The sequence below is a fragment of the Stenella coeruleoalba genome (genome assembly GCF_951394435.1).
Source record: "Stenella coeruleoalba genome assembly, chromosome: 13".
NCBI classification, from domain to species: domain Eukaryota; kingdom Metazoa; phylum Chordata; class Mammalia; order Artiodactyla; family Delphinidae; genus Stenella; species Stenella coeruleoalba.
Window position 1 is genome coordinate 28,371,870 of NC_137159.1, and position 27,124 is coordinate 28,398,993.

The 27,124-nt window shown below is 53.4% G+C and overlaps 1 protein-coding gene across 7 annotated transcripts in view; it reads left to right on the forward strand.

Moving 5' to 3' along the window:
• Positions 1–27,124, forward strand: part of SFXN5 (sideroflexin 5) — a 116,860-nt gene that overhangs the window by 81,499 nt on the left and 8,237 nt on the right. For 4 of the 7 annotated variants that reach the window (XR_013831163.1, XM_079941511.1, XM_079941512.1 and 1 more), the window contains 3 exons: positions 8,264–8,379; positions 10,350–10,435; positions 16,211–16,328. Coding sequence is in view for 6 of the 7 variants with exons in the window: in XM_079941511.1 (XP_079797637.1) it covers positions 8,264–8,379; positions 10,350–10,435; positions 16,211–16,328 (320 nt within the window). In the remaining variant the exon portion in view is untranslated. Of the gene's footprint in view, positions 1–8,263; positions 8,380–10,349; positions 10,436–16,210; positions 16,329–22,415; positions 22,688–27,124 lie in introns of those variants that run through there. The other 3 variants (XM_079941515.1, XM_079941516.1, XM_079941513.1) reach the window with 3 other exon arrangements.

Here is a 27,124-nt window from a genome sequence, read left to right on the forward strand (position 1 = left end):
TTATTATTTACCCTTTTATGTGATTTGGATTGTTTATCGATGTACTTGTTACCTACAGAATAAAAGAGAGGGAGGAAGTGGAGTCTGGAGAACTTTGTTCAATGTCAACCTGGAGGCAAGGTGGGAGCTCAGGTCTCCTGGGGTCCACTAGAGTGTTTTTGTTTTTGTTTTAATAAAAATCATTCTATTTTTTTTTCTGATAATACATGATTGTGATATAAGTTAAACAATTGCCCTCCTCTCCCCAGAGATTAGTTTGGCATGTAACCCTCCAAATTCAAATAAACATCTAAAAGTGTAGAAATCTCTGCCTAGTTATTGTATCTATCTATAATATAAATATGCCTCTATAAATATATATCTAATACAAATGAGATCATACTGTGTATACTGTTTGTAAATCACTTTTTAAGCTCACAGTAAATTTTGGATGTCTTTCCATGACAGTCATAAAATCCCAACTTATCCTTTTGACAGCCACAGTAACTCATTCTGTGGCTGTTTTCTAAAGATTATGAAATATTATTTCAAACACATGGAATATTATAGAAAATAGAGAATACATTATTAGATGTACCCAAAGCCTTCTTTGCCCTCTGCCTTTTTGATTCTGGTTTCCTCCTTCTCTCTTGAGGAAGGCTGTTGACTTGCATCTTCCCCATTTGTGTTTTTATATTGTATATTATGTGTATATACCATAAACCAGAAGTTGTATTGTTTGTGTGTTAAGTTTACATTAACTGTGTTGTGTTGTACATATCCTTTTAAAACTTGTTCGTCATTGTAGTTTTGAGATTTATGTGTGTTAATACATATGCATTCATCTCAGCTGCTGTAGACTGCGTGAGTCTTCCACAGACTAACTGGGGACATCTAGGTTGTTTCCAGTTTCTCACTATTATACGTAGTACTGCACCAGACAGCCTTATACACATGTCCATCTGCACATGAGTAGGAGCTTCTCCAGGCCAGAGGTTTTCAAACAACCACCTGGGGAGCTTTAAAAAGAAATGCAGACATCTGGGTCCTACCTCAGATTTGGTTCCAGTTGTGCAGCCAGTGTTGAGAATCGACAGTCTAGGGTCTGTACCTAGAAGTGGAATGACCATGTCAGTTGGAATGCCCATCTCTACCTTTACCAAATGAGGATACTGGCTTTTACTCTGCTTGCAAGGTTTGGATTTTTGTTTCCCTACATCCTCTTCAACATTTGGTACTATCAATCTTTAAAAAATGTTTGTCTATCTGAAATGGTTCTTTTCTCCTTTTAATTGGCATTTTCCAATTCCCAGTATGGTTGAGAATCTTTTCTTAACTTTATTGGGCATTTGGGTTTCCAAATAGAAGAGACAGAGAGAGAATAGATTCCTTTTCATACCGTCCACAAAAACAAATTCCAGATAGATTGAAGACGTAAATGTGTAAAGTAAAATGTTAAAGCTTCTAGAAGGAAATATAGATGAGCACTGGAGTAGAAATATAGAGTTTCTTTTTTTTAATTAATTATTTATTTATTTTGGCTGCGCCGAGTCTTAACTGTGGCATGTGGAATCTTCATTGAGGGAGGCAGGATCTTTAGTTGCAGCATGTGGACTTCTTAGTGCGGCAGGTGGACTCTTACTTGTGGCATGCATTCGGGATCTAGTTCCCCAACCAGGGATCGAATCCAGGCCTCCTGCACTGGCAGTACAGAGTCTTACCCACTGGACCACCAGGGAAGTCCCGGGATAGATGACAAAAAAAGTATATACCAGAGAGGAAAGGATTGCTTATTTGATAATATATGTATATTAAACTGTATGACAGAAGACACCACCAACCGTGAGAAAACAAGCCACACGCTATTTGTAAACCATTAAACCAATAAGGATTAGTCTCCAAAACATATAAAGAACTCCTGCAGATTGATTTTTTTTCTTAGATTCAAATATCAGTCTTTGACTATTAATAAGTTCATGTTCATTGATTTTTAGAATATTTTAAAATATTTCTTTTATGAATTTTTACTTGAATATTTTTTGGTGATTTTGATCACTGTATCTTTTTCTTTAATTTTTGTTCTATTTTGGAGTATAGTTGATTGACAATGTTGTGTTAGTTTCAGATGTACAGCATAGTGATTCAGTTATACATATACATATATCTATTCTATTTCAAGTTCTTTTCCCATTTAGGTTATTACAGAATATTGAACAGAGTTCCCTGTGTTATACAGTAGGTCCTTGTTGGTTATCTATTTTATTTTTTAACATCTTTATTGGAGTATAATTGCTTTACAATGGTGTTGGTTATCTCTTTTAAATATAGCAGTGTATACATGTCAACTCCAAACTCCCAATCTATCCCTTCCCCCATCCTTCCCCCCGGTAACCATAAGTTCGTTCTCTAAGTCTATTGATCACTATATCTTTTTCTGAATAATTGTTAAAACTCTTTATGCATTTTATGATTGTTTTTGGCTGAAAGTAACAGAAACCCTCAACTCAAACTGGCTTAAATAATAAAGCCTCTCTTATTACTTTACAGAGGTCAAGCCTCCAGTGAGGCATCCAGGGCCATTCCTTCCATCTCTATGCTCTGCTAGGGGTTTCATCTTCAGGCTTGCTCCCTTCATGGTTGTAAGATGGCAGCCTCAATTCCAAACATCAGATCAAAACCCCCCACTGCCCAGAGGAGAGGAGGCTCTGCCTGCCACCTCTGCTTAAGTGGGAGGAGACTTTTCCCAGAAGTCCTGCAGACATCCCTCACTGGCTAGGATCAGTTACATGTCCCTTCCTAAATCAATCACTGGCAAGGGAGGGGTTATTATAATTAGTTTAGACTAATCTTTTGGGGGTAGAATAGCTATTGGGAGTCAGTCTCCATGACCCTCCATAGATTAATATTTGTAGCCCTTTGTCATATATAATAAATATATTTTTAAAGCTTCCCATTTCTTATAATATTGTTCATAAATAGGTATCAAATGCCATGTCTCTCAATTCTAAGATACCTCAGTTATGAGGCATTAATGTAATAACCTTTCAGAAGAGGAGAGGACTATATTTCACATTCATTTGAAGGAATAAACAAATGTTCACTACACATTCACTCCAAGTCACTTTTTTCAATACCACAGATTCTGAATCTCAGCCTTTTTCACATTTTACAATTCTCTTTCGGACTTGATCGTTAAACACAGCATCATGGCCATCACTGCTTTTCGTAATCTCTGCCTGTAATCTTGACTGTTTTAGCCCCTTTTAAATTGACAGTATAATTTCAAAACATATGAAAGATTATTGGTATTATTTTCATTTCCTACTTCGTTATACTTGTGGTTTCATTTTATTCTTTACTTGAAGGAAAAAAATATTCTTGAAGTTAATCAGCTTCTTCAGGAAGTTTCTGAAACAGATGCCTAAGTGTAGGACCCATGAATAGGTCACACCAACCCCTCCTGGCTTTAAAATTTTTATGATCTACTTCAAGAAGATTGGCATTTTCTTTTCAACTTTTAGACAAGTAAAGCATGGTTACATTCTCATTGTAAAAATGCAAACAGTATAGAAAAATTTAGGGTAAAAAAGTGGAAGTTCTTCAATAACCCCTAATTCCCAAATTTGGTTCTCTTCCCCAAGAAGATTACTCGGTGAGGTGTGACCCTTCTAGAACATTACCCAAGGATTTATGCACACACGTGTGTGCACCGGTTGTGGGGTTTTACGTTCAGTAAATCATCCTGTACATACTCAATAACTTTGTTCACATAAGTTTGTTTTGGCGATCTTCCCACGTGAGTTCCCTAATGGTGGACATTTAGGTTGTTTCTAATTATTTGCTGTTACAAACAGTGCTATAATTAACATCCTTGTAAATGTCTCTTTGTGCATATGGGCAAGCATTTCTTTAGGGTAGCTATCTATGGTTTGGCAATTTCTGCTGCCTTTAATTGCATTGCCTGGTATCTGGCAGACGATCTTCTGCATGTACAATAACTTTTCGTGTCCATGCTCCATTATAGTGTAAGTTTTAAAAAGATGTTTTAGGCAACAATTAGGAATCTAAGTTTAAGTTCAAATTCTGTGTGGATAGCTGTGGGCAGCTGAGGTGACAGTTGCATGAACAGATACCTCTACACGTGGCTAAGTTCACCCATGCACAGAGAGTTGTGATGAAGAGCAGGTAAGGTCCCCCTGCAACATGCATTGTAAGGCACATGGTGATTTTTATAATGTTAAAATATGCGTAAATGCCTCTTAGAGCAGATGAGTTATGGTATTTGGTTTTCCCAGATGAATAGCCCATTGCTCCACCCCGTACTTAAATGGCCCTTTCCCTGCAAGTCGATACAACTGCATTAACACAAATTCATTTCCGCTACAGCTGGGGGTGTTTCTGGACTATTAACTCCATTGATCTATGCCTCTGTTCTGGTGCTAGTTCAAGGGGTAAGCTCCTCTGTAGTCATATTTTTGAGAACTTACTTGCACACTTGTCTTTCTATCTACTGCTCTTTCTTCCCCCCACACTGTACTTTTCACACAGGTGCTTCATTAGCTCTTCACAATCTGCATGATTTTGCATCATGATGTGTCTGATGTGAAAACATCTGCAGCAGGCAAGAGCATATTTTCCTCAGGCCTTGACACTGAGTTTGCCATCAGCATGAAGCAATCTCTGTCTCTCTCTCTTTCTCTCCCTCTCTCTCTCTCTCTCATCCACTGACATCTCCTAGCATCACTGCTCCAACATCAGTTATGCTTGAGTCTTGAACTCAATCTGAGTTGAAAATGTGCCAGCTTTCTTATCATTATCACTAACAGACTGCTTAATTAACCTGCAGATATTGTCAATAATGGATCTTGCTGGTGCGCTAGAAAGGAGACCCATAGCCCATGTTTGGTCTCTCTCTCTCTTTTCATTTACTTAGTCTCTCAGTGTCTATCTGGAGTTGGACTGTCCAGGAGTGAGATGAGAAGGACCTGGGAGGGTTTGAAAGCAATACAGCAGAACTGAAAGTTCTGGAAGAGATCATGGAAATGAAATCACTAAAACAGGCTGGCATTCTCATTGCTCAATGGCAGGGATGGCTAGCAACCGGTGCATACAGCAAGTGCTTAATAAATGGATAACCACTGTACACAGTCAACAGAAGAGATTACAGGGCATGTGTTGTCTGTGTAAGCAGTAAGAACTGTGGGTGTTCCAAGGGAGGAGCCTGGGGTTGTCATCTTCTGAGGTGGCTTTCAGCGTTTTCTCTTTCTTTCCAGCCAGGGAGCTCAGATGAGAGGGGACATTGTCATCCCCAAAAGCATCCAGGAGGGGAGGGAGGCTGGGTTTTCACTTCCTTTCATGCTTTGTCTTTCATCTCAAGTGGTTTTGTGTTTTGTTTTGTTTTGTTTTTTTTGCGGTACACAGGCCTCTCACTGTTGTGGCCTCTCCTATCGCAGAGCACAGGCTCCGGACGCGCAGGCTCAGCGGCCATGGCTCACAGGCCCAGCCGCTCTGCGGCATGTGGGATCTTCCCAGACCGGGGCACGAACCCGTGTCCCCTGCATCAGCAGGCGGACTCTCAACCACTGCGCCACCAGGGAAGCCCCCTGTTTTGTGTTTGAACCAAAGGCCTTCTGAGGCCACATCACACATTCGGAAATTTCAGAGAGCAGGAGAGATGCCACCATGAGCCTGGGGCAGCTCCATCACCTCGAAAACCATGCTCTCTCCTGTCTTTTTCTCCATCACATACACACACACACACACACAGAGTCAGGCTAGATATGTCTCAGCCGCCCCTGGCTTCCCTCTACCTGGAGATCCTGTAAGCTCAGACAGCACCCAGAGATCCCGTGGAGACACTAAATGCAGCCCCTCCTTTTACACTTGGGAAGCTGGGCAGGGGGTGGGGTTTGCAGAGTCAGCTGTTGGCTCCTGGCTTTAAGCAGTTTGCTCCTCCCCTGGACTACATTCCTGTGGCCTTGCCTTTCCTGGAGTGGTGGTGGTGGTGGTGGAAAGGATTCTCAGAGGGCATAGACTGATGCCTTTCAGGGCAGAAAACCCCAATATTCTCTCCAAAGAGAGACTAATATTGGGTCTCCTGGGTACTGAGGGCCTGGCCGTCCCAGGGGTGCGATGGGTGTAGTACATTCCTGCCACCACTAGAGGGCGAGTCACTAACACCCAGGCCAGGTGCCCCTTCCCAAGGCCACTCTGGGGGCCCTGGGGCTGTCAAGAGCTCACCTCTGAGGGCGGGGAGGGGGAGATGCAGAGTCAGGACTGGAACCTAAGCCCAGCTGGCCTGAAAACCAGACTCCCATTCTCTCTTCCTTTACCTCAGATTCACCTTCCTAACTCTGTCAGTCTGGACGTGTGTTAAGACGAGGGTTTTTCAACGTCAGCACTACTGACACGTTGGGCTGGAAAATTCTTTGTTCTGAGGGCTGTCCTGTGCATTGTAGGATGTTTAGTCATCTTTGGTCTCTAGAGATCACACTAGATGCCAGTAGCAGCCCCCCGTCCCCCAGGTTGTGATCATCAAAAACGTCTCCAAATATTGCCAAATGTCTCATGAAGATGGCCCCAGTTGAGAGCCCCTGTGTAAGACAGGAGAGCACGCCTGCTGTGGAGACAGGAGGAACTGGTGCCGAAAAGGTCTGCGCATGGTTCCCACTGCTCCTGTGTGTCGTGTGGAAACACGAGCTACTCAGAGATGGCATATGTGCTGTAAATACATTTCGAAACTGTATTTGGTCTCCTGCTTTTCTTCTCCAAAGACTGCAGAGTATCTCAGTCTTCCTCTCTGTTTATTCCACCTCCCCACTTGACTGAAACAGGAGATTGAGGCTCAGAGACCCCCAGGGCCTCAAGCCACCCCTCACCTGCAGAATCCTGTCCCCCAGCTGCAGGCGCCCTGGACCGCTCTGCTCCCCAGTGTTGGCTTGGGTACCAGGAGCATCTGTGGTCCTCCTCCACCTGCCCACTAGGCCCTGCCGCCCTCCAGCTCCCCAAACCCTGGTGTCCCCCCCCCCACTGGAGGGAGTAGGGAAGCAGCAGGTGTTGATGCTAATCAGCGTTCACAGCCCAGAACTGCAGTCGCTCCCAGGCTCACACACTCCCCAAAATTAAACACTCATTATACAAAATTAATTGACATTAATTAGCAAAAATTAAAACTTTAAACACAGCAAGGCGCTTTTGGGGGAGGAGTGGAGCAGGCGGGCTCCAAATTTGTCACCCCCCGAACTCCCCACCCTCCCACCACCCCCAAGTCCCCCCACTTCCATCCTGGAACAGGGCCGGAGGAGTTCAGGCGAGGTCAGCACCCACACCCGGCCCTGAGCCCAGGGCCAGCCACGTGGATCCCAGGGGGGAGGAGCTGAAAGAGGCTCCCTGTGCCAGTCACCAGCTGATGGGTGGCCGCCCAAACTCTGACACACGGTGCTGAACTAAGGAGCCAGGAGCCCTCCCCTCAGCCCAGGTCCCCGTGATCTCAGCTGACGTGGGGAGGCATGGCCAAAGGAGGAAACCCAAGCACGTGGAGCAGGAACGTAGAAGGTGTGCCTTTAGCCGTGCCTGACCCCCACCACACCCCGCCCCAAACCCTTCCATCTCCTGGGTACCCGAAGGATGAGGCACTGTAGCCTTTCAGCTCTGTCCCGCTTTGTTGTGTGACCTCAGATAAGTCACTCCCCATCTCTGAGCCTCAATTTTCCATCCATATGATGAGGGGGCGGTGCCAGGTTAGCACTGAGGTGCCTGCCTGCTCTGGCACCTGTTGTCGGGGAAGCAAATCTCTGGGAACTTGATTCATTCTGAGGAGCGAGGGGCTAAACGTGGGGGGCTGGAATTCAAGAGGATGCCCGGAAAGGCAGCCCAAGGGACTGAGGTGCTGATGGTGGAGCATCAGGCACCAGTGTGGGCGATGCGTCTTCAAGCCCAAGAGCCCTCCCAGGTGGGCATCCACTTCGCCTGCCCGTGGGGCCTGCGCCTGAGGACAGGAAAGCAGCGTTCTTGATCCCTGGCCGCTCTCTAAGCCCTGAATAGTTTCCCTTTCCTTCCTGACACTGGTTATTTTCCACCTTTGCTCTCCAGGTTCCCAAGGGCCCCCAAATCCTTCACCAGGCTGATAGGCAGCAGAACCACACCTTCGCCCACTGTTTGAACAGACGTGGCATTTATTCAAAACCTTTGTTGCTTGGTGCGGGTGGAGCCCAGTGATCTCCTGCGCAGGGTAGAATGCCATCCGCCCCCCTCACGCCGGCTCCCTGCCACCCTCTCTCTCCAGCCAGTGCCAACATCTGCAACGTGGTCCTGATGCGGTACGGGGAGCTGGAGGAGGGGATTGACGTCCTGGATGGTGATGGCAACCTCGTGGGCTCCTCCAAGATCGCAGCCAGACATGTGGGTCGTCTGGGGACTCGGGGGCTGGTAGGGAGGCTGTGGTCGGTTTTCCCTAGACACTTTCATTCCCCAGGGGCTTGTGTCCTCAGCGCCCTTGCCTTGCCCTCTTGAGCTCTCCTCGTCACCCCACTCCCACCCCCACCCCCCATTGGTTTGAGCCCCAGGCCTCAGGTCTGGCCCCAGCCACACCTGCCCACCAGACACCCTTGCTTCTCTCCAGTCGCCTCATCACTACTGGGAAACATCCCCATCTCTTGTCCCAGCCCCTCTGGATGTGCTTTCTCTGACCTCGTACTTGGTAAGGGCAGAGGAGGCCCCCCCAGAGCTTTCTTTCCCTTCCCCGGGACCTAGGGCCTAGGGCCTTCATATCCTCCCAACGCATAGAAGCTGATGGTTTGTGGTTGTGTGCTAGTAAGCACTTCTGCAGGTGATAGTCACTAGGGAGTGAGTGCAGTTGAGGCGGAGGGATTTTGGGCTTGCAGGAAGCCACGGGCGTGGTTTGGAGAAGAATGTTTTGTAACAAGAAGGCCCTCTTTCACTTCTGGTTTCACCAGCCTCACCCATCTAGCAATTGTAATTAAAAAAAAAAAAATTCCTGTCCACTTGTATATCTTCCTGTGCTTTCCAGCCTTCATCCTAATGGCAATTAGTGGCCTGTCCTGCTCTGGCCTCCAAGTGCTGGGTCCCCTCTGCTCCAGCCCTGTCCCTTATGAGCTCCCACATGGCCCCCCACCACACCCTGTCACTGAGGCCTTCTCCATAAGCCTCTGAGGTAGGAAGACACTTCTCTTGTCCTGGTCCTTCCCTCCCCACTGACTGATCTCAGGGAAAGTAAGTGTCTGTCCAAGGCTTCTGAGGGGCAAGGGGCTCAGGGGTGCCAGTGCCAACACCGCATCCTCTGCTTCCTGCACAGGCTCTGGGCCCCCTGTCATCCCCACACCTGTTCAGAAGACTGGAGGGACCTCTCCCAGGCCTTCCTGAGGCTGGTCACGAAGAACCCAAGTTCCTGGGAGAAATGTTTAGCCCTGAGCCCATCATCAGAGGGATTTGGCCTCAATTTCCTACATCACCCTAACCTATCCAGCGCTATCCTCTTCCCTACTTGCTGTGAGGGAGGCCAACTGTGATAACTCCTCCTTGTGGTCCAAACAGCAGGGAACGCCAAGCTCTTCTGCAGCCCTGGGCTTCCCTTCTCCTGCCTATATCAGCCCCTTGCCATTTGGGACTCCAGGGACCCATGGGTTACAAGCATTCCTTGAGCCTTCTCTGAGGGCTGGGAGCCTGTGGGGTTAGAGGAACTCATCACAATGACCATCAGGGTGCAGAACTGCCACTGAGCTGTGCCTTGACCAGCCCCCCCCAGCCCCAGGAATCCTGAGGGAGCCCCCAGAGCAAGGCCCCAGGCAGACCCCATATGGGGACAGCAGACACTCAGCAGAAGCTTTTCCCACGTACAAAGCTGACCTCTTGTCATTAAGAAAGACTCTTATCCAGAGCCAGGAAGTGGCAAGATCCTCCAAATCTTTGTCTTTAAGGGAAAAGAAAGTAAATCCCAGAATCCCTCTTCTTGGGCACCAGGAGCCCCAACGCGGCTCAGCAGGCCACAGCTGTTTGTTCTGGCCCTTCCAGTGCCTGCTTTGTTTTTAGAACGTCTCAGGTCCTCCATATGTTTCCTCCCAGCCGCTGTACCCCGCCACCCGGTTCACCTCCCTGGGCGCAGGCCCCTTGTTGGGGCCGCTTCTGGGTTGCCTCCACCCCCCCCACATGTGGCAGGTGATGCGGATCTGCTATGGGAAGAGGGGGTGGCTTTTTTGTGTTGTTTGGAATATGGCTTCGTGAGGGATTCCATGAATGATTCCGTTCAGCCAGATGTGCTTAGCAGTGGTACGTACACCTAGGGGCTCCAGGGCTGCTGCCCCGAGGCTGTCCCACCCCCGCCCCGCTCACCACGGCCTCTGCTTGCCCCTCAGGCCCTGCTGGAGACGGCGCTGACGCGGGTGGTCCTCCCCATGCCCATCCTGGTGCTACCCCCGATCGTCATGTCCATGCTGGAGAAGTGAGTTGGGGCCCAGGGCAGAGGCCATCGTGGCTGCGGAGTGGGTGGGGGAAGGGGGACCTGCTGGCCCAGGGCAAGGTTCCTGGTTTGTTCAAACTCTCCCTGGCAGGGCTGCTGGAATCATCCTGTGAGAATTAATGGACTTTGGCTGCTCAGGACCCTGTGCTAAGTTCTAGGAGGGATGTCCCGATGGACATGGCTGGCCCTGCCCTGGAGCTGGCCGTTCTAGGTTGTGTGTGTGTGTGTGTGTGTGTGTGTGTGTGTGTGTGTGTGTGCACGCATGCGGTCTATTAGTGCACAGCACAGGACCAGTGGTGAAGAGGGTCTGAGGACTATGGTGGGAAGACTAAACTTGGGCCCAGCACATCCCTTTCCGGCATCTGCCGTGAGGCAAGTCACCACCTCACTGAGCCTCAGTTTCTTCATTTAGACAATAATTGTACTAACCTCCCTGCCGCCCTCAGAGGGATGTTCTGAGAACACATTTGTCCTGACCATAAAGAAATAAGGAGATACAATAATAAGAACAATGATGGAGTGATTCTATTAATTAATGAGTGTGAAATTGAATCACAAAGGCGGGAATGCTGCTGGAAGGAGAGGCTGAGGAGAGGAGGGAGGAAGCAGGGCTGGTTTGGGCAGGCCCTGAGGGTTGGGGAATATCTAGGAGGATGGCAACGGGAAGGGAAGGGTTCCAGGTGTGGGGAGCCAGATGAGCAAAGGCTTGGAGGTCTGGTGCAGATAAAAGTGAAGAGGTGATCGCTTCCTCCTTCCCGGGGGCCCAGCCTGGGAGGGGCACCTCAAGGCAGTGGATGGGCTCGGGGCCACTCCCTCTGGGGCTCTGGATCAGGGGCTTCTCCCCAATGTGGGGACCTTCGTAGTCCCAGAAAACAAATTACAATAACGGCTAACACTTAACAGCTAAGCACTGGCTGCATCCCAGTCCTCTCCCAGCCGGGTCCCCCCCAAATGCCATCTCCTCAACGAGGCCCTCCCTGACCAACCCATCGAGATTACAGCCACCAGGACTTCTTCCCCAATACACTGCCTTATTTTTACTCACAGCACTTATCGATAGCTGAGATTCTTTATTTAGTTATATGCTATCTGTCTGCTTCATTAGAAGGTCATCTCCATGGAGGCAGGTCAATTCTTTTGTTTACTGCCCTGCACAGTGTCTAGCAGAGTTCCTAGCACACAGTGATGCTCAGTGTTTGTTGGACGAATGAATGATCTCATTTAACCTTCACAACAGTGCAAAGAGGTGAGCATGATGTCCCCATTTTACAGACAAGGAAAGGAAGGCAAAGAGAGGTTGTATCATCTGCTTACAGTCACACACTAGGAAGTGGCAGAGCCAGGCAGGGCCCAGGAATACGGCTGCAAAGCTGGGCTCTTCCTACCACACTGGCTGCCTCTTGGATTTTTGGATCACAGCACATAATCAGCCTGTCTTTGGAATCCACCCCGCATGGAGACAGGAGAGGGGCAGATTTGGGGAACTGGCCTCAGAAAGCCTGTGTTTTGATAAGGGCAGGACCCACACAAAGGTCAGCTGCAGGTGGGACCCGGCAGTGTGGGAACAGGGTCAGGGTGACCTTGAGGGGAGGGCTGGTCCAGAGGAAAGAGGCTGCAGCTGGCACTGAGAGTAAGATAGGATTTTGGTGGAAGGGAGGGCTTTCTGGGCAAGGTGTGACCCTGTTGCGTGGACCTTGAAGAGCCCAACCCAACAGAAGCAAAGCACGCTCTCTCATTGCACCTGCTGACAAGGGGCCCTGTGTCCAGCTGAGGGGATGATTTCTTCATCCCCTGGAAGAGTGGGGGAGGTGCATAGTGGGCGTGGCTACCTGAGCAAGGGATGGTGTGTTGAACACTGAGACTTAAGAATATTAATCTCCTCTGGAAGTTGCAAAAATAAATCATGGGAAGTGATTCCTTCGGTGCCCCTGATCCTCGTATACGCCGCTCTCTGGTGAACTGAGGCTGTTCCCAAATACCAGCGACTGCAAGTGCATACAAGGACACCACTGGGCAAATGAGGAAGGGAGGGCTTCTGTCTTCAAGGCTACTGAATCTTGAACCTGGAATTTGCTGGGGAAAAATGTGGTCTGTGATGCCTTCTGGGTGCCATCTGAGCTGGGTTTACAGAAAGTGGAGTGATGGTTAGTGTCCCATTGGTTGGGGGCTTAAACTTAGCTTTGGGAGGCTTGGGAGGTGGGGTGGGATTGTTCTAGTTCTGACTGTCCCAGCCTGGAATCAACCTGGACTGCGGGTGCCCTGCATCTGGCTCAGCTCAGGGTCAAAGGAAGCCCCTCGGGTAGGTAGAAGAGGGTTAGCCATTGGTCTCCTGGAAGACTTGTATTTAGTTGGTCCTTCCCTGAAGCTTGTGGGAGGGTCTCTGAGGAGGAGAAAGAGTCCAGTATGGGTTCCCCCAGGAATATCAAGACGAACAAGACTCAGTTTGCACCCTCAAAGCCATAATTAACCTCATATACATGGGGCGGGAGGGGGGTGGGAGCTGCCAGACTGTGAGGTGGGGGGCAGGGCAGGTCCGGCACCAACTGAGACTCCTGGCAGGAGTCCCGGGGGGCTGGTCAGTTTCCCACCTGGAGAATGATGTCACTGCCCCCCTCACCACCTTGTCCACTAGAGCTTGGCACTTTGCACCATCCAGCGGGCCCCTGGCTCTTGGCCGGGGCCCCCCTGCCGGGCACCCCACGGCCTTTCCATGCAGGGTGCTAATGGAAGGGCCTCTGCTGGGGAGGCTGATGGGGGAGGCAGCCCTACCCTCGACCCTCGGGAGCCCCCGGTTGGGTGAGGGAGTCAGGACAGCCAGGGAAAAAAGACAAAAGAACACTTACAAAGCAGCCTGCTTGCAAATTAATGGAGCGCAAAAGTAAAACTGCTCCAAGTGCTGAGGGAATGCACGGCAATGGGGAGACAAGCTGTTGTGTGGCAGCGAGGCTGGCTTGGCCCCGGCCTCAGTTTCTCCTCTCTGGGAGGACCCTGGCTTTCCTGCTGGGATAGCAGAGGTGGGCGGCGTCTTCAGGTGTCCCTGTCTCTGAGATGAAAGGAAAAGGGTCTCCCGTCAGAAGCCGAGAATCCTCCACTCTGCCGAGCAGGGCCTCTCTCTGAGGGGCGTACGCCCCACCCCTCACTCTCCACCGGACCTTCCCTCAGGCCCAGGGCTCCACTCCAGCTCCACTGTCCTGGGGAGGAAGCTGGTTTTGGACTCAGGGCCCGGAGAGTAGCCCCGCCCCCCAACTCGGAGGCAGCTGTGGGGGGGTCTCTCCCCCAGCTCTGCATCCCTGGCCCTGGCCCGGGCCTGGACTTTTCTGCCCTCCTAGGCTGGGTCTCATCTTGGTCAGGGTTCAGGCCACACCCTCCACGGTAGCTCCTGAGGCCGCTCCCCAGCCTCCCTCATTCCCGGGGATCCGGGTCTTTCCTCTCTCCCAGGCATTCGCACATCTCTCCATCTGCATATTTTAACTCCCCCAGCTGCCTTTCCAATTCCTCCCTGCCATTTCCCTCTCCTCCTCCCCTCCCCCTGTCCTGCTGTGTTCACTCTCCCGCCTGGGCTGGGACTTCAGAGGCTCCTGTTGGCTGCTGTCTGAACCTTCCTCCTTCCTGAGTGGGGAGGACAGGCCTTGGACTTTCTGGATCCCTTTCACAGTGGGGACTTCAGCCAGCCACCCGGAGAGAGGAACCAAGGTCGCAGCCCCACATAGAAGGGGTCTGTCCAGTGTCCCTACCGAATGAGTCAATGTCCTGCCCCTCACCTGCCAGGGAGGGAACCTCCCTCCCATGATCCTCCCTCGGGGCGGTGCCTCCAGGGACCACACAACCTCCTGTCCCCTCCCCTCTGCTCTGGCCACCCTCAGGGACTGAGCTCCCAGTTGCTGCCACGGGAGCAAGAGTGCCCACCTTCTGGTCCTGCTGGAGAAGTTAATCTGAGTTGAAAACATCTCAGGACCCATCTCAGCCTTATCCCAGCCCTCCATGACTCCCTTGGAAGCCCAGGAGGCCTCAGGCTGAGTCCGTGGGGAAGAGGGGGGTAAGGCTCACCTGGAGGAGAGGGAGAAGATGGGGGCACTGGACCAAGGCAGAGGGGATGCCAGAAGGGCTTGAGTTTGATTTGGGCACCTTTGTCCCCCTGTTCTTAATCCTGTGGAAATTCTCCTCCCCAATAGCTCAGTTCAGGCTTAATTCAACAACTGGACAGATCTTGGAGTCTGGGCCAGTGGGAAGGGCTGGAGGACAACCCAGCCACCAGGATCCTCCCTCCTTCCTGCTGGTAACAAGGGCGGTAACAGCAGCAATACTAACACACCTCACTGAGCACTTACTGTGTCCAGGTCTTTTACTTGCACAGAATTTACGAGTAATTGGATTGTTATTGGTACCTAAGTAGGAACATCCTGGGCCAGAGTTTCCCAAAAGTGTGGTCTGGGGATCACCTGTTTTAGACTCAGGGAAGGTTCCCAGGTGTAGTACCAACTGAATCAGGATCTCATGGGGGAGTCTGCATTTTTAACCACTGCCTAGATACTAAAGTTTGAGGACTGCTGCTCCCAGTTTTGCTGTCGCCTTAGAGCCAGCTGCTTTTGGGATTCATGTGCCAGGAGGTGAAGGTGGTGCGGGGTTTGCCTGCCCCGACACTGAGGCGCTGCCCCCAGAAGAGCCTCTCCCCTGCCTGTGGCCACAGCAGCGCTGCTCCAGGAGGGGAGGGGCAAGAGCCCTGGTTATAGCTTCTTCACACCAGGAGCCAGTCTCAGTCCGGTGGAGGCTGACGCTGACCCAGGGCAGCATGCGTACCCACCCAACATCCCTTGGCAAATAATCCATCTTGCTGACACATGCCACCTCAGGCCTCCCCAAGTAGAATGCCTGGTGGATTATACAGAGCGAAGTGTTCTGAGGGACAACGCAGTGAAGGTGGACTCGCCAGCTGCTCTGCCCTCCACTCTGTCTGGAGAGGCCGTTTTGTCATGGGGCTGGGGGACCCAGGGCCCTGGAGGGAGGCTTTCGTACCCCTCTCCTGCCCAAGAACCCCAGCTCTTTTGTTCACCGTGGGGAGGGGTGCCAACTGTGAACTGGTGATGCAGCGGGCAAAGGGTCCTTAAGGCAAGAGCCAGAGCAGCTCAGTGACAGCACTTTTAGGGAGTCAGAGGAACCCACACAGCAGCCCTGCTTGCCTCCCGCAGACTTGGTCTTGGCCTTGGGCAAGTCACTGTGGCTCTTGGATCGAAGGTGACAAGGTGGTCAGCAGGGTGTGTTCTGTTCCCATACCCAGAAGAGGTCATCCTCTCCTGGCTGTGCGCGCGTGCGTACGCGTGCTTGTGCGTGCATGTGCGTGAATGCGTGTGTGGTTTTTTCACTATTGCAATATGTGCTGCCTTCAAGGCCCATCTTCCTCCGCTCTGTCCCCACGTGGGCCCCCCACCCCCTGCACAGGAGCAGGGGCCGACAGCCTCCTCTATCGTCTACCCCACACGTGGCCTTCTTTGCGCAGGGCTGGATGCACAGTGGGGTGGGTGCCCCACAGGTGCTCATTTATGATTTATGGTTGAGAATTTAACCAGCAACGTCCTTCAGGACATGGCCAGGGGAGAGGGCTGCCACCGGCGGACGGTCCCAAAGATAGAATTCCTCCACAGCTACTTAGCTATGGGCTGGGCCTGGCCCTCAGACCCAGCGGGACCCGGCATGGTGGTTAATGGCCAGCTCACCCTGTCTCCGGGTCTCATGGGCGCCCCCCTTCTCTCTCCCCAACAGGACAGCTCTCCTGCAGGCGCGCCCCCGGCTGCTCCTCCCCGTGCAAAGCCTCGTGTGCCTGGCAGCCTTTGGCCTGGCCCTGCCGCTGGCCATCAGCCTCTTTCCCCAGATGTCAGAGGTCAGTGGAGGGAGGGGCTCAAGGGCAGGACAGGGAGGGTTGCCGTTCGGTCACTTATGAACCAATACCTACTCGGTGCTGACACCTTAGCCCTGTGCTAGCTAGGTACTGGGGTTAGACGGTGAATGAGACGGGCCCAGGCTCTGACCTCTCAGGGTCAAGGGTCAAGCAGTGAACACAGCGATGAAACGGAATAGCAAGTGAAGGGTGAGCAGTGTTAAGATGGGAGGAGTTTGACCATGGGAGGAGACAGTAGGGGCCCAAACAGAGCTTAGAGAGAAGTGGCATTTCATGGGGGCCTGAAGGATGGGCTAGAGCTGGCCAGGTGTGTAAGAGGTGAGGGGACACATAGGCTGAGGTCACCTGGTATGAAGGGAGGCGGCACACAGCTGAGGAAAGCCTGCCTCTTGGGCAGAGAGTGGGGAAGATGAGGTGGGCCAGGTACGGGGCCCTGACGTCAGCGGGTGCCGGGAACTTGGAAGCCAGCGCAGTGGGTAGACGTTACCAGAAGAGCTGGGCAGAGCAAGACCACAGATTCCTGATTTTGAACGGTCCCCATGGCTGTATGGTGAGGCTGCGTTGGAGCTCTGGAGAAAGAGCCTTCAGGAGGCGGTGGCGGGAGTCCAGCGAGAGATGATGGCGGCTTGGACCAGGCTGCTGGCAGCAGGCATGGAGGGAAGTGGGTCCTTTAAGAGAGAGTTAGGAGGCAGCTTCATCAGGATCTGATGAAGAACTGCGTGTGGTGGGAGGACAGGGAACCGGCAGGATGTGCGCCCGGCTTTCTGGTTTTGAACAACCCGGCAAGACGGAGATGAGGAGGGGCCGGCGTGCAGGAGGACAGCATGTAGAGCTGGATGCACGCGTGGGGTTTGAAGAACCTGTGGAACTTGTGAACAGAGGTGCCCCGTGGAAGCTGGCTTTGGGTCTAGAAGCCAGGAGAGAGGCCTGGGCTGGAGGGACAGAAGTAGGAGCCCCCAGCATAAAACAGTGATGGAAGCCAGAATGGTGGGTGGGATCAACCCAGGAGCGTGTGGAGAAAATAGGCCCTGGGGAGGGGAGCTGCCCAAGGACAAGTGGCCAGGGAGGTAAGGACAGAGCCAAGTGAGACTGGAGTTGGGGGGCATCCACAGGGTCAGACCCTCCCGAGAGGTCAAGCTCCGTGGGGTTGAAGAGCGCCCATTGGGGTCTCAGTTCGTGAAGGCAAACCCCATCCCGAGGGGTGGAGCCCAGCTGCGGGGTAAGGAAATGGGTTGGCAGGCTGACCGCTTGGTCTAGAGGCTTGGTACCGGGGGAACAAAGAGAAGCAGACCCAGAGCTGGAATGAGATGTGGGATCAAGAGAGGCTTTTATTTATTTTCACTCTTTTAAAATGGGAGAGACTGGAGCTTGTGTAAATGCAAAGGGAAGGCACCAGGAGAGAAGAAGGACACTGGAGGAGGAGGACAGAGAGCAAAGTCCGTGAAGTGGGGGAGTCAGAACGCAGACAAGGGGTTCAAAGGATTCGCCTGGGTGGGGGAGACCCCTCCCCACTTTAGCAGGGGGAGGCAAATGTTGGTTGGGGGGTGGAGTTCGGGGGTGGGGAGGTTAAGGAAGTTGATCTGATAGCTCCTGTGTTCTCATGACTGAGCAGAGAGGAAGGAGGTGGGTGGGAAGGGGGAGGTCAAAGGTCAGAGGACCATGGAGAAGGCTGGAGACCTTCAGAGGGGAGAACGGGAGAGACAGGGGACTAAGGAAGTCAGAGAGCCTGGTGGGCAGTGCCGGGGGTCAGAGGAGGGGACGGCTGGGGGTGGACACAGGTCTGTGGGGATGGCCAGGGCCTGTCTACCCAGAGGTACGGGGCCTGCTCCAGTTTCGTCTGGTTGGGTGAGGCATTCGGGAGGCTGGTAGGAGTTCAGGAGGAGCAAAGGACCCCAGAATCTTAGCTGGGTGGGGGTGAAGAAGCATGAGCAAGCCGAGTGGGAAAAGCAAGGTTTGGTGCAGAGGCAGACCCAAGGAGGGCAAAGAATGATCATGGTATTTGGAGTTACAGAACCCATGGGAAGATGGGGGCTGTGGCCGCAGATGGACGCTTCTGAATCCGTGACCGCAGGACTGACCCTGCGGGGCGGGAGGGATGCCGGTTCCTCCAGGGGAGTTGGGGAAGGTGGAAATAAGGGTCCTGGGGTGTTACACTGGGACTGTGAGGACTGGAGACCCAGGGTCTTAGAGTAGGAGGTAGTGACCCAGCCTCCAGGGCCCGAAGAGGGTGAGGACAGGAGTCACTTGCCTCCACTGAGCCCCAGAGTTTCAGGAGGAAATTATAATGGGATGGGGCTCCTATGTCGGGGGCCAGGCCAGCGCACACAGGATGGGAAGCTCAGCAGTAACCTCACACCCACAGGGCCCAGCCTTGCCGTGGAGCAGGGATACGCCTCCCCATCCTTCCCCTCAACCCGAAAGCTGAACAGCTATATCCTGATGCTTGGGGACTCCAAATAGAGCTGGGGGCTCCAGGTTGCCTGGGAGCTCAGAAGACGAGAGGGCGGGCACTTCTCGGCGGTCCTGGCATCCCTGTCTGGAAGGCCTGGGCCCGCCGCTCCCCAGATCCACTGACGGCATCTCTTTGTAACAGCTGGGCTGAGTCTGCAGTTCTGGGCAAGAGTCAGAGTGCCCCAGGTGCTTGCAGGTACCACTGTGTTCAGAAGCTTCAAGTAGCCGGCTCCCATAGCTCTACCTGTCTGCACAGGAGAGGGAGCCAGGGCAGAGAAACCCCATGAGCCTGTCCCACTGGAAGGATTTTCAAGGTCATCCAGTCTACCACCCTCCTGGCTCTGCTGGGGCAAATGGAGACCCAGAGCAGCCAAGGACCCGGCCCAAAGTCACAGAAGCCACGTGCAAATATAGAAGGACACCCCAGAGGCTCACTCCCAGTCCAGAGCTCCCAGGAGATGTTGCATCTGCTTGTCCTGTAGGATGTTCTCTTCTCACTCTTTTCCCTTCACCTACCCTGAGACAGTGTAGAGAGGAGGAAGCTGGGGCCTCCCTGTGGTGGGGAAGAGTCTAGGAGTGCTACGGGTCTAAGGGCGGGTGTTCCCTTGGGGCAAATAATGGAGAAATGGCCACAGTCCCGTCACTCGGGCCTCCAGCTCCGGCTGCAGAGAGGTGTTCTAAGTGAGCAGCCCTGGCCTAAGTGAGTCAACGTCCAGGCTTCTCCCTTCCCCCATGTCTGCCACAAATAGGCATGGAAGTTAGTTCTTCTGGGTGTCTAACCAAAATCCTTCTCGTTGCAACCCAAGCCTCCTTGTCTAGTTGGAAAGAATATAGTCATTTTGTAATAAGTCTGTTCTCTGGGAAAGGAGGGTAGGGACGTGATCTTCAGAGCCCCCTCCTCACCTGCATCAACCCCAACAGGATGCGGGCGGGCCTGTGCATAATGGGGTGTTTGGCTGAGAGGACCTCGTTCCCCCATTCTTCCTCCCACTTAATTCTCTCTAACGACGCGCTGCTTCTGCCATGTGGGGATCATGTCTCACATCCCAGAAGCCAATGTGATTTGCCACAATAAGTCTGGACCTGCTTGGGCTGACCCAACCTTGCCAAGAGCCACCAAGGTTGTCAACAGGAGTAATCACTGGAACGCTAATTAATTAATTAGGTGACCTGGAGATGGAATTTAGGAACTGGTTCCCAGAATGGCTGGCCTGCAGTGACTGGTGTGGGGTTTCCAACCCACTAACCCCAGAGGTTGAAGAAAGAACTTCAATCCCCTCTTCAATCCCTGGGAGAGAGTTTTGGGGGTGTTTTTTAAGATTTTTTTTTTTTTTTGATGTGGACCATTTTTTCAAGTCTTTATTGAATTTGTTACAATATTGCTTCTGTTTTATGTTTTGGTTTTTTTGGCCGTGATGCGTGTAGGATCTTGGCTCCCCGACCAGGGATCGAACCCGCACCCCCTGCAATGGAAGGCGAAGTCTTAACCACTGGCCCGCCAGGGAAGTCCCCCTGGGAGAGAGTTTTGTCCGCGCTTTTCAAATTAGTATTTCTGCCTATTAAAATGGTGCTAATTTTAAAACTAAAATTGCAAATAATAATAATACCTACCATTTGCCAAACATCTACTAGGCCAGGTCGTATGCCGGGAACTCTGCATGCCTTGTATTAAATCTTCCTAATGCCCCTCAAGTCCAAGGTATTACTGTTTATCAAAGGGTGTTGCCTAGACAGTTAGATGTGTGTGTCTCAGGCTCTGGGGCGAGATTTTGGCTGGGGAACAGGGAACCTTTGATGCATGGTAGGGACTGAAGTCCTGGAAGGGTTGAGGTCTCTGTAGAAGGAAGAAAAGCTGTTAAAAGAGGGCAGGAGCAGGCAGGGAAGAACCCTGATGAGCAGTTTCATGGACGCTGAGGACAAGGGCATTTCGAGGAGGAGGGGGCTCCCTGCAAGTGAGCTGCTGCCAGGGCACTAGGAGTTGACAACAATCAGGGGGTGTGGCTGGGCGAGGCAGTCTAGGAGGCAAAACGGCAGTCAGGTTTCTCCCTTTGTTCAGAGAAATGAACTCAGGGATGGGAAGCCATTGGAGAACAGCAAAGATAATTTCACTCATTGGTGTTCTGTGAGATGGGGGGGTGGGGGCCTGGAGAAAAGGCAGTGATGGGGAAGCAATCACACAGCCCAGGGTAGAAAGGCATGGCCTCCAAGAGGTCCTGGGGTCCAGTAAGTACAAGGGCCTGGTTGACTGTGGTGGTAAAATGTGGACCCAGAACATGACAGTCCTGTGAGGTTCGTACCAGTATTATTCCACGTTTACAAATGAGAAAACTGAGGCACATCAAGGTTAAGGACCTTGCCCAAGGTCCAAAGTTGGTAATGATGGAATAAGCTCTGTACCCACAAAAGGATTCCATAACCCTCCTCAGCCCACCCCCATCTCGCTATAAAATGAGAAGGCCCAAGTCTGAGCCCCAGATGGCTCCTTGCTCATTTATCGGTAGGAACATTCCAGTGCCCTCACCCAGCCCTCGTCCTTCATGGGGAATCCATGTTCAGGTTCACAGGGACCTTCTGACGCAGGTGTTTGTGCCTTTGTTCTCTAACCCAGAGCTGAGGCAGGAGGCGGGGGTAGGGGGTCTATGGGCCAGCAGTTTGGGTAGGGAGCCTCCTTAGGAACTTGGGTGTGAGGACAGGGGAGCAAGGTCTGGCCTCCCTTCTGAGCCCCGGTCCTGTTGCCGGGAGTGTGGGGTCTGCCCCGGTGGACACTGTGACCTTCAGATTAAGGCTGTAGGGCATTGGCCAAGGCCAGCTCAGCCCAGCATGGACGGGCCCATCTGCACCCAGATACTGGGGGGATTTCCCCTTTTGCTTGTAACTTGGAGGGCCATGTCATAGCCCCCTGCTCTCAGGGAGCCTCTGTTCTGGGGGTGCAGACAGAAGCCAAATAACCGAGGAATGTCAGGTGATGGTGCAGCTATGATGGAAAGGAGAGGGCTGTGTTGGAGCTTGCCCAGGGCTGTGCTGGGTCAGGCGGGCTGCAGAGGCCTCCCTGTGGCATGTGGGGCCTGATTTGTGGTGACCTTTCTGGCCCTGCCCTCTCTGGAGATTGGGGCTCTGGGCCCCAGGCCAACGCGGTCATCTCTGTCCTCCCTCAGACATATACATGCATGCGCGCACGCGCGCACACACACACACACACACACACACACACGTATGCTGGTGTCTCAGCTTCCTCGAGGGAGATGTCCAAGGTCCAGTCTCTGGGCCCATGGGCTTGGCTGCCACAAGAGGCTGGACCTGGGGATGGTGAATGTCCCTCCAATTCTGACAGCCGGTGTTCCCCACCTGGGAGTGCTTCCAATCCCATTTAATGAACCTCGTTAAGGTTCAAGAAGCAGTACCTTGGCCAAGTACCCTGCCCATGGCCCTGCCTGTTTCTCTCTCTCTTTGTGCCTCTCTCCTTCGATTCCTCTGGGCTCTCCCCCACCCCATTCCCCTCTCTTTCCCTCGCGATTCCCCCCGGGAGCTCTGGGAGGGGGGGAGGCTGGGGAACTGGGCTGCACATACAAGCCGGTGCCATTGTTCGACAATCTGTTTTTGTCTTCATCTTGTTGGCAGGCGGCAGGAGAGGAGCAAAAGGTTAATGAGACACTGTGCAGCGGGATTACCGACGGCGGGCGGCGGGCGGGCGAGCCAGCCATGGTGACAGGGAACTAATTAGGAGCAGTTTAACAGGAGGAAAAAGTGAAATCTCCTCTTCACCAACTGTCAATAATTAGCTGATTTGGTGAGGTTGAAATGTGCCCACAGGAAAAGTTGGGGCTTTTCTGTGGATGAGTGAAGCTGTGGGTACGGGGGGCCCCAGGCGGCTCCGCCCTGTCCCTAGGTGGGGCTCAGGCCGGGGGCCGCCACACATGCCCCAGGTCTGCCCTCCTCCCATCTGGCTGGCACCCCCCGGCCTCAACTCTCTGTATGACTTGGTCTTCGCCCTAAGGACCTCAGTTTCCCCTGCCATAAGATAAGGTGTTGTATGTAAGCTTTCTCCTGGTTCCGCCCATGAGGATTCTGGAAGTGAAACCATGAGACCGGCCCCTGGTACTAGAGCAGGGAGAGCCGGTGGCGGGCTGTGTGGCCTTAAGTCAGCTGCAGACCCTCGGGTGCCTCTCCGGCAGCGTGGCTGTGCCGCCCTCTCGGGCCAGGTGTGGCTTAGGGATGGTGCTGAATGCTGAATGGGCAGAACCTTCCTCGGAACATGCCTTCCAGCCCCTGGACCCTCATTCAGCTCCTCTGTCCTCCCAGCAGCAACAGGGGCTGAGGTTGGGGCACAGGCAAGGTGGGGCCGGGCTGCTGCCATAGGGCTGGGGGCTCCTCGAGTGTGTGTGTGTGTATCTCCCCCCGGCACCAGTTTTGCGGGGTCCACGTGAAGCCAGGGAGTCAGGTTCACTGGCAGCGAGGGTGGTTGCCCTGCAGTTGTCTATTGTCGGCTGTTGGTTTGCTGGCCCCTGCCCTTTGGCCTTCCCTGACACCTCAGCAGAGGACCCCCTCCCCACCCTCCCTCTGCCTCTCCAGCTTCTGCCAGACACCTTGACTGGAAGAAAAGGCAGCATCTGAGCCCCCCAGGGCTTGCTGCTCAGAGCCTCCCCTGTCAGCCCTGCTGACCCCCCAACCCCCTCCCTCTCAGCCCAGCCCCTCCTCACCTCAGCCCCGGAGGGTCCAAAGAACCAGAAACCTAGGCCCTCCTTATGTCCTCACACTAGTCACCCTGGCCGCAGAGGTTGGCTCTTAGAGGTCACACGCGTGCTGTAGATGAGGTTCCTGAAGGTCCAGCTCAGCCATGCCCTGGCTCACCCCACTACCTCTTCCAGCTCCCCCTTCCAGCTTCCATAGTTACGAAACAAAGAGGCACATCATCCCTGTATGGGGAAAGAATGTGGGTACCCCCAGTGGGCACCAGAACCTCCACCATCTCTCTCCCCATCACCAGCCCTGAAGAAAATGGTAGTTTTGATGAACCAGCTTGGCCGGGAGCTGTGACTTAGCGGAAGCAAATGTCTCCCCCAGCTTGCCTCCGTTTCTCCGAGAAAGCATTTGAACTCCCAACCAAGAACAGGGAAGAGTTGGGAATGAGCTCAGGTCCACATTCAAGCTGTTCTAGGAGAGGTCCCTCCTCCAGGAAGTCCTCCGTGATGAGCCCCCCTAGGATCTGTCTCTCCCCACACATGTAGACTCTGGTCGCATGCCTTTCCTGCGTCCCATCTCCCTCCCCAGGACAACAGTCCTTTCTCCATCCCTTGACTCATAGGGTGTCCCTAAGGCTGAGAACTGGCACTATTTATTAACACCTAATACAGAGCGTGGCTCACCTGGGCTCACCTTGACTTCATTGCTTCCTGCTTCTCCCACTCTTCCAAGGCTGATATGAGGCCAGAAGCAATGTCTAGGGGGTAATGTGTCCCTCTTGAGTCCACAGAGATTCACCATCTCCCAGAGCACGTGCCTCCTCCCCTCCAATCTCAAATCCTTCTCCTACTTTGCTTGGAGATGCTTGTTTGGGGCTTTTCTCCTTTACTGCTTTAATCAGTCCCTATTGAACTCTGAAGCGGGCTATTTTTGCCATCAGAAATCTGCCGCCTCCCTGCCCGCTGCTTTCTTGGAGTTTGCCCACAGGACCCCCCAGGAGGGACGGATGGGAATGGCAAAGCCGCTTGGAGCCCAGGAACGCCAACGCCACCTGTCACGTTGCCTGTTCCACACACCCCCACCCCAAACCTGCGCGTGCACGCAGGCCCACACACGAGCACGTGCACGAACATGCGCACACATGCCCCGGTGACAGGCCTCAGCAGGGCCACCTCTCAGCCCATCCCTCCCCAGTCCTTTCTAGGACCTTCTAAAACACCTAGCTGAATAGAGGACAGGGAGGGAGGAGGCTTGGTTGTGCAAAGCTTCTGCTGAGAGGATTAAACGCATCAGTACGTGTGAAGCATTTAGAACGTGCCTGGCCCACGGCAAGCGCTCGGCCCTGTGCGCCACGAGGAGACACAGGCGAGCAAGACCCGGCCTGGCGGTGGGATAGCCATGGGGTCCTGCCTTCCTTTAGCAGGTTTTCTAAGCCTCCAGAGGGCCTTCTCATCCATTTCTTGGTAATATCCACATCCCAGCCCCAGGAGTAGAAAAATCTTTCCACCTCCCATGTGGGGAAACTGAGATCTTGAGAAGGTGGAGGACAGAGAACGATTCTGAGTTTGGTCCACCAGAGGGCACCCAGGAACAGTGCAAAGCTCCAAAATGGGGGGAGGGGGTGGTCTGAGCGTTCCGTGGGTGTGCACCGCACGCGGGGATAGGAGGTATAAGATGAGGATCCCTGAACTCGGGGAGTGCAGTTCAGTTTGGTTCCACTTTTACCGAGGGCCCACTATGCACATGGCACAGGGTGACTTGAGCTACCCTGAGTGGCTCACGCTGGGGTGGGGTGGCGGGGGGGGGGGCCCTGTATTCACAGCTGGCCTGCCTCTGGGGGTGTAATCGGCAGGGGGCACCGGAGGAAGCAGCAATGGATTTGGTCTGAGAAGATCAGGGGAAGCTTCCTGGAGGATTAGGCCTCCAAGCCTACTCGTACAACGTACTGGGCGTGAGAGCAGCCAGTGGGTGAGGAAGCTGGAGAAGGTCACGGAAGACCTTGAGTGTCCAGCCAAGGAGTCTGACGTTCACTGGGAAGGCAGTGGGAGCCCAGAGCCAGCGCCCGAGGCCTGCCTGACCCACCGATCTAGGCTCAGGCCTCAGCTGCTCCCCAGCTCCGGCCTAACACTCCTGTCCTCCAAGGACACTCAGGACAACACTCAGGCCTGGACGTGTGTATCTGAGCAGGACCCGAGGCCTGCCTAGCCCTGGTGACGGAGGGTGGTATGTGGCCGCCCAGTAGGCAAGTTGGTTCCGGACCTGGCAGAGGCCTCAGGCACACAGGGTCAGCCAGGTGCCGGCCTGGGCTTTGGACCTGTGTCAATGTCGCCACCACCTGCGGACCCTCAGAGGCCCAGACCCCTGGCCAGGAGCAGGAGGCCGCTTTGAGCCATGTCACAGGGTCACGCTGAACACCCCACCCCCCAGCCCAATGCCTTTGAAAAGGAGGCAGAAAAGCCACCAGAAGAAAGGCAAGTAGGAGGAACTTCTTTGTAGTAGGTAAAAGCCCCTGAAAGTGGGGCACAGGCCGGGGATCCAGTTTCCTGTTTATGTCTCGGCACCTTAGCTCCAGGTTCAAATATGTAAACTATCTGCTGGCTGCTGGCTGCAGGTGTGTGTGTGCTCTGGGGCTGCAGAGGCAGAGGTGATCCCAGATGCATTCCTGACTCTGGCCCCCCACCCAGGATGAGCCAGGAGACAGAGGCAAATAGCTCAGGGTTAACCCTTCCAGCGCCACGAAGGAAGCCCTTCAGGCTGCTCTAGGGGGCTCTGGGGCCAGCTGGGCCTGGGGGTGCTCCGGAGAGGCTCGTGCTTTGTGTTTGCTGCCTCTGACCTTAGATGCAACCGGAAATCTGGGGCTATCTGCTACAAGGGGCAGCAGGCTCTGAGCTGGGTCTGGAGGCTGGGGTTGGGGGCTCTGATAGGGTTAGGGTTAGGGTTAGGGTCTGAGAGGGGAGGGCATCCGGGTGAAGCTGTCTGGGAGCCAGGGTGCAGGTTCTGCCTGGGAGTCAGGGAGTGCGAGCAGGGCAATACTGCTCATCTCATGGCAAAGCGAGCTGTTTCCAACAGGCCCACGTCTTCTGGGCACCCCCATTTCTGGGGCTGGAGGGTACCATCAACCAGTGCTGACTGATCACTTCAGCCAGGGCTCTGGCTCCCCATACCAGACCCCGCCTTCCCTCGAGGTCCCCTGCTGACTGACCGTCGCGCGCCTGGGGAGGAGTTCACCAGATGAATGGAGGGACCCACAGGTTCCTGCCGGCCCCCCACTGGCTGTCTGGACTGGGTCACCCCTTCTCCCTGTGGCCACTCCTTGCACAGCCTTCCTTCTCCTTGTCACCTTCTCCCCAGAGGAGGCCCCTCAGAGCTTAGCTGTGGTCAAGCCCCTGCCCTTGGCCTACTACGCTGGGGCCCTAGTCTTTTCTGGGCTGATGATAATGACCCCTCCTTGCCGCATCCACTCCTCTCACTGGGCCTTGGGACCTCCCTCTGTCCACAGCCCACCTCTGAGCCGCTGTGGCCACCACACCATTTGTTCTGCTGCTGACACAGAACACGGAGCCGGCTTCTGCTTCTTCCCTTACCTCAAATAGCAGGGGGACCCCAAGGGAACACACACCCTGTCCCTAACTCTGGGACCCTGAAGC